Source organism: Mizuhopecten yessoensis, unplaced genomic scaffold (assembly GCF_002113885.1).
Source record: "Mizuhopecten yessoensis strain PY_sf001 unplaced genomic scaffold, ASM211388v2 scaffold11183, whole genome shotgun sequence".
NCBI lineage: Eukaryota > Metazoa > Mollusca > Bivalvia > Pectinida > Pectinidae > Mizuhopecten > Mizuhopecten yessoensis.
This window is the reverse complement of record NW_018408921.1, coordinates 1,228,863-1,235,945: the sequence shown is the minus strand read 5'-3', so window position 1 is coordinate 1,235,945 and position 7,083 is coordinate 1,228,863. Positions and strand designations below refer to the sequence as shown.

At 37.9% G+C, this 7,083-nt stretch overlaps 1 protein-coding gene across 1 annotated transcript in view; it reads right to left on the bottom strand.

Moving 5' to 3' along the window:
- The window catches only part of LOC110440475 (sodium- and chloride-dependent betaine transporter-like), a 37,789-nt gene that overhangs the window by 25,991 nt on the left and 4,715 nt on the right, over window positions 1–7,083 (bottom strand). The window contains exons 3-10 of the mRNA XM_021483580.1: window positions 5,995–6,126; window positions 4,384–4,720; window positions 3,998–4,130; window positions 3,428–3,562; window positions 2,675–2,778; window positions 1,940–2,064; window positions 1,112–1,224; window positions 700–831 (exon numbers count right to left, since the gene is read on the bottom strand). Of these exons, the coding sequence (XP_021339255.1) occupies window positions 700–831; window positions 1,112–1,224; window positions 1,940–2,064; window positions 2,675–2,778; window positions 3,428–3,562; window positions 3,998–4,130; window positions 4,384–4,720; window positions 5,995–6,126 (1,211 nt within the window). The remainder of the gene's footprint in view (window positions 1–699; window positions 832–1,111; window positions 1,225–1,939; window positions 2,065–2,674; window positions 2,779–3,427; window positions 3,563–3,997; window positions 4,131–4,383; window positions 4,721–5,994; window positions 6,127–7,083) is intronic.

The following is a 7,083-nucleotide window of genomic DNA, read 5'->3' as shown; positions in this document are numbered from 1 at the left end:
CCCGCCCGCCCGCCCGCTCACGTGATAACATAATACGTCCCCGTCTTCGACGGGCGTATAAAAAGGATCTGTCGGACGCGAATCGGTACAATTGACTAACTTTGAAATCAGGTGTCGCTCCTCTGTAATCTTCAAAGGACAGGTATCAGCCTAGCGAGTGGCCAGTGGTTATTTTTACCTGAGACCAATGAAATAGCTAATCACGTACATTCAATAATGCTTTGGCATATTCCAGGGGTACAGAGAGCGAATGTGAGCATATCCCCTGGAATATCGAGGATATCATATATCACTGCGTTAATAAACCAAGCAAAAATACAGTACATCACATCGTCAACACACCAACGAAAAAGTTCTATATTAAAGGTACCTTTGACCCGTTGCTTTGATGCCTGGGGCAAAAAGTTGGATAAAACTGGTCTTAACTGCTGTTGCAACCGATGTGCGACAAAGTAGACGATATATCATTTGTATTGTGTTTTGTTTTCACCTTAATAGACACAAGACATCCCCGATACAAGTACAAAACAGTAGACAGTAGACTTATGTTTACCAAGACTTCTAATGATGAGATTAGATCTAAATAGATGTCTTATTATTTCCATTAATTATGCACAGCATTTATTCAAAATTAGATATCGCATTATTTAAATATTATGTTCATGGCTTCATGTGTATTTGGGCAGTATGTTGACTTACCGGTGTTGCAAATATCAAGCTTATCAAGAGAAATACACAGAACATGACCATCAGCAGAAGGTTTTTCCTCTTCCCAAACGTAGATGGGTACATATCACGCAGGCCTCCGAGGATTGTCTCCAATTGTGCAAACTTAGGCAAAGCATTAAAGAAATATAACCTTTGTAGATAATTATACATAATTAACCTTTCGGTAACTTATACATATCGATCTCTCTAGCAACATAAACATATAAGCATCTCTGCTAACTTTTTGATGCAAATTATAGCTACAGTTTGGCAAAGGAATTTGTCAAAATATCGAGACAATTCTCACCATCATCAAGAAAACGACCATGAAACAAGTGTATACTACATTCATGTAATACAAAGAAGTGTATCCAAATAAAGAATGTTCATTATGATTCTTTACCTGGCTATCAAGACCAACAGCGAGGAGCATGATGAAGAACAGAACGGCCCATAAATGTGGCAAGGGCATGCGTGATAGGGCCTCTGGATATACCTGAAACACAAGTCCCGGCCCTGAAATATACAGAGATGTGATTACTGCAAACGTGTTTTTTCGTTGGTTCATTATTATGAGGATTTACAAAAATTCACGAGTGTAGCTTTGCAGATTTCTGTTGGATATGTAATGACAATTGTTCGCCGAAATTGTTCTCGCGAGACTACGATTGATATGCTGCCCCCATTGCAACACTTTTTCCTTTCTTATCTTTCCTTTTTTTTGAACTTTTTTTACCCCTCTAATTTCTAATTTTCATGTGGTGTTTCACTGGAAGCCCGTCCCCTAGTGATCCTGGCTGTTGCGAGGATATTGAACAATATAAACCACCACCCATTTATAGCTAAATGTCAAGCAAAGAATAGCAAATTTCGATTTTAACGACTTTGGCAAGGGAGAAAGAGAAATTAAAACCTCACTCGCTTTAATGCTCAACATCAAGGCCATAAGCAACATATACAAATAAGTTGTTAGGATCGAACAGTAGCTATGGGCTCTTCCTTTGTTCATGTTTCTACATGATAAAGTAAGAGCATGCATGTTTATTACACTTTTGTTAACGAAACATAGGTAATACCATATTTGTTTATCTGATGTCCTAGAGTGTATGAGTGTATTGTTGGATCAGATATATTTCATTGAGCTTTAGAGAGAGCCCCAGAGATAAATTTATGAGTCTGATATTCATATACATCAAAAGAAAGCATTATTTGTTTTAATGGCATATATTACCTCCCTCCGCAACGTCCTCTACTGATAATCCTGATTCATGAGCGAGAAATCCTAGAATGCTGAATACGACGAAACCACAGTAAAAGTTGCTAAAACAATCCATCGCGGTACATAAAGCTGCATCACTGCAATAGAATTAGATTTCCTCCCTTAACGATTTTTCAAAGGTTTCATCAGTTTCCAAAGATATCTAAACTGGATAAAACCACAGGCTAAATAATGTGAATGGATGGGTCATTGGATTATCTATCTCGTCCGACGATGTATATGTGAAGGATGCAGCCAAGCCTCGTTACAAATGTGCCTAGATTATCTCGTAGGAACACAGGTAACTCGATTATCTAATAATGAAAGCAAATATTACAGGTGACGGGATTTCTAATGGGAACCAAAGTGGCTGGAGTATACACGGGGATCGATGTTTGCATGTATATCAAGGATGGACTGTAAGTATACATGATTCATGATTTTATTTTACTGTATCATTATATATGATATTTTCACATATAAACATGATAAGACTATGATTATATATTGAATAAAGAGAAAAAAACACTTATTTCACAGCTGGAATTGTCTCTTATATCATACCAAGCAATAGGCAACGCCTGTGCTTAATCCATTTGTATTTTAATGCAACAAAGTTGATTTGAAATGAAATATAAAACAGTTTATAATGTATTCATTTACTTATCGGTGCGTAGATGATGTCGGTATTGGCAGAGGAGAACGTACCCTAAACACTTGTTGTGGAACTTGTTATAACTTGCCATAGTGATGACTCCTCCATAGGCTGGTCCTAGTGAATAAAACACCTGTAGAGCTGCCTCAAACCATACCTAAACGAATCAATGTAAAACAATTCATGGAGTCACTAAAACCATTTTTTTTTAAACATGCTCTCTCTTTTAATTCGTAATATTCAAAACACACAAAGTCTTAAAAATGGTAGTTGTTATTCCCTGCTAAACGTTCAGCATTTAGGGTTATAGCAACAACTTGTTCACCCATTTCAGTATAATGTGGCCTGGCGAGATGCTGTGCTGGGTGCCTTCGGCATGTTATTTCTGTGAGATAGCATTATAAAGTCGGAATCAGATCCGCACTAATACAAGGAGGCGATTACACCAACTCACCCTGTCTCCGGCACACATACACGCATGCAAGCTAACACAACACACATGGCGGCACGTCCTAAAATGACCTTAGCTGTTAATAGGACGTTAAATAAAATTAAACCAAACCAAAAACATGAATATCCAGTACAATATTTGCATCTCAACTGACCTTTTATTATCTTCTATTTATTTTAACATCCAATTTGATTTTCAATATAAGACATTTGAATAAGCTTAAATGTTGTTATTTGCGAAAATTTAGTTGTTTTTAACCTTCATAATTCATGTAAGCGTGTTGCTGTTTTAGAAATCAAACGACCGCAGATTAATTAGTGTGTAACAAAATACAATGTGTAGTTCTCTGCGTCACCTTTACAGTTAGGAGCCGTGAGAAGTCAGGCTTTATATAGTATAAGACTCCTGTTAGAGATCCCTCCAGCGTCAGGCTCCTTATCAGTATTACAGTGAGAAGGAGATAGGGCAATGTGGCGGTCACGTACGCTACCTGTAGTAAAACAATCAACGCATACTTAAGGTCAGTTTGGATTACAGACCAATGTAATGCCGATTATCAATTGCTAGGCGATCAATTAATATGAGCAAACAAACGTTGTCTTCTGCCCCCTTCGCAACACTTGGAATCTTTATCTTTTCTTATTTTCCTGACAGTTTATTTTCGGTTGTGGCTCCCTTGGTAGCCGTCTTCGTTTGACGTTAATTATTAAGGGGACATTGAACCCAATTTAACAAGCACTTAATGTTTCATGAGCAGAGGACCCAGACGAAAACCCCATATTTTGCAAGGGAGCCCATATAAGTCCCCTCTAACAAAAACATACAGCAACATATTCTTTTCCCGAACCTGTAACCTTGCTGTAACATGCAGTGGGATACAGCAGGCTTAACATTTATTCTTTCCTTCAATTGCAAAAACACTTACCTTACCAACTGATCTCACTCCCTTCATAACACACAAGAAGATCACTAATGTGGCGACAAACAAAGCCAGTACTAGATGCCATTGTGGTGTACCAATCACGTCAATGCCAGAGGACATGCCCAGAATTCTGTATCTGTGATTAATAAATGTTTTCCGTTATGCTACATATAATTAGATTCATCAGTTAACGAAGACGATGAACTATTTCTTACTCCTTTATTTACTTGTTTCTTCAAATCTCGAATGACCAAACACTTGTTAACATACCATTTCAGGACAACAGATGTTTTAACGACACTTTTAAGTTAATTATGAAATAATACTTAATGGTCAAGGAGCTATTGAAGCTGCAGCAATCCAACTCATTATTATGCATCAAATGTTACCTCCAAAACTCCGTAGCGGCGGTTGGGTAGAAGTCCATTGATGGGTTCGGATATGATGAGGTATTGTTACTGATGCTTGCATTGATTCCATACGACACATTGATTCCATACGACACGTTCAAGTAAACGCTTTCATTTGATGACGCAAAACGGGAAGCATTTTCAGGCCTGACTGAACGAAGGACTACACATCTGTCGGAGTTCCAAGCATTATCACACGATGCCCATGGCAACGTCGGGTAGAACGAGTAAAACAGGTAGCAGAGGATCCAAGCTACCACTAGGCCATAATACCAGGTAATTATGAACGAGATCGTCACCATACAAAATCCCAAACCTAAAAAAACACCAATTAAGTTTTTGAGTTTGTATTATCTGAACGATAATTATGGACGTTATTGTGACCGTAGCCTAGAAACCTCAAATACATTTTATTATCTTAAGGATGGCTTGTTAAAGAGTTGGAAATTGAACCAAATATACACAATGGCATTATAATTTATTTATTTTGCATTTTACAATCACTTTGATCCTGGTGAGAGTTGACTTCCTTGAAAACCTCTGATTTTTTTGCAGAGTGATAAAATTTACACAAAGACTGTTATCTCTTTTTACATGTATCAAAATTGATAGTCAAAAATTAGATAAAATTATGATATCAAAATTGTGAAATTATTGTTCTTTTGCGGAACCACTTACTCTCAATCACGTACACTTTGGACATAATTCTACAGCATACTAGCGCATTGTATATTTAATTACGAGCATAACTCGCTCGACAGCGAAAGTCGTAACGACCTCGAGCTTTTGAACTCGTGTAAGCACGTGATATGCACATATGGGGTCAGTACACAAAACACATCAGTCTGCTTTGCATGCGCTTCGTATACATATGTATGACCTTCTTGAAGTCGTCTTGTCTCGTGTCAGTGTCTTCCCGTAAAGTGTATGTCTTTGTATCGGAATATTTTTTTTTGAAGAACTTGTGATTACACATTTCCCAATTAAGTCTCGATATTGGGTGATGACATATCATCGTCACACAAGTGTACTATTGTTTACTATAATTAACACTACGGTATTTAAATGTCCGATACGCAACACGGAAATAACGACACAGTGTACATGCACATTTCGATGGAGATAATTGAGTCCGCGGTACTTTTTCCGGAAGTACGTCACGAAAATGGACACTAACGACGATGTGTAGAGCCACCTTAAATAACTCGATCTTTGAGAATTGCTTTTAAAATTGCGACGTCGTCAAAAAGTTACTAGCATTGTGTTCTAGTGGAATTGGTTTGTGGTTTCCAATACGCCACCCGTTTTCTTCCTCCGCTGTAGAAAGGGTAGGCAGGGAATACAAACTGTGTTGAGATTGAGTCACCTTTATTTATTTATTTATCGTTTGAAGGGTTTGTTAAAAGATTAATGGCATGCGTGAAAATAAGGCTTGTCTAATTAATTATCCTAAAACGTGTACGTGTTATTTATGAAAGGTCTATGCATATTTGCGAGTGGATAACTTCCTCTCGGCGACCGGTTCTGTTAGTTGCACACTGAAAAGTTAATACGTTGACAGTATTTCAATCACCATTGATGTCTGCTTACCTTGAAACAGAGGACAAATACACCACACAACCAACGGACTTTTCCCAGAAAACTGTCCGAGGCTCAACTCCAGGAAATAGAGTGGAAATCCGCAGATTACCATAAAAATGAAAAACGGGATCAAAAAAGCACCTGAATAAAGAGAAAGAATACAAGATGACTCCAAATAATATTTGATTTTGATATTTTTTTCTAACAGCATTCAGCATTCGCTCTCTGAACGGGTACTTACTATCAGTCTATTTGTATATCGACGTGCCTAACATTGACCAATTTAAAACCTATTTTGCGTAATATTATTGGAATTAAGTCGATCTTTGATACAAATTTATAATTTGTTTGTTCATATTTGTGTGCAATTGCCTCCTCGCGACACCATGGATCTGACACCGAATCTAGAACGACACCATGGATCTGACACCGAATCTAGAGCGACACCATGGATCTTATACCGAATCTAGAGCGACACCATGGATCTGATACCGAATCTAGAGCGACACCATGGATCTGATACCGAATCTAGAGCGACACCATGGATCTGATACCGAATCTAGAGCGACACCATGGATCCGATACCGAATCTAGAGCGACACTAGGATCTGATACCGAATCTAGAGTGCAACCTAAGTGAAATACGCTGCAGCAGGTATCCATTACAGTATTCAATTGGGACACATTAGCCCGTAAAACAATACAAAAACAAACCTCCCCGACATGAAGGCGTACCTTCCTTTTGCCTTCGCAGTCTGGAGAGGTCAACGTGTCTATGCGGCCTGCTCTGCTGTTTGATCATTGACCAACATTAGGTTAAACGGCAAACGATATATTATTTTATATAATATGGTTTAATTTGAGCCATCAAATCATTAATCTAAAAGTTTTGCAATTAAAGGCTGAAAAAGTTAGCAAAACAGATTACCATACTCAGGATTTTTACTAGTATATATAGAGCAATCTCGATAGATGTCGTCCAGTTCTGAAATGGGAGGAATTGAGTTTGTAGTTCCACAAAGGAAATAGATAATGAATATATTGAAGGAAGCAGGAGACGGGCAAAAAAGGAATCCACCAGAAAACTGAGGGTTTTTC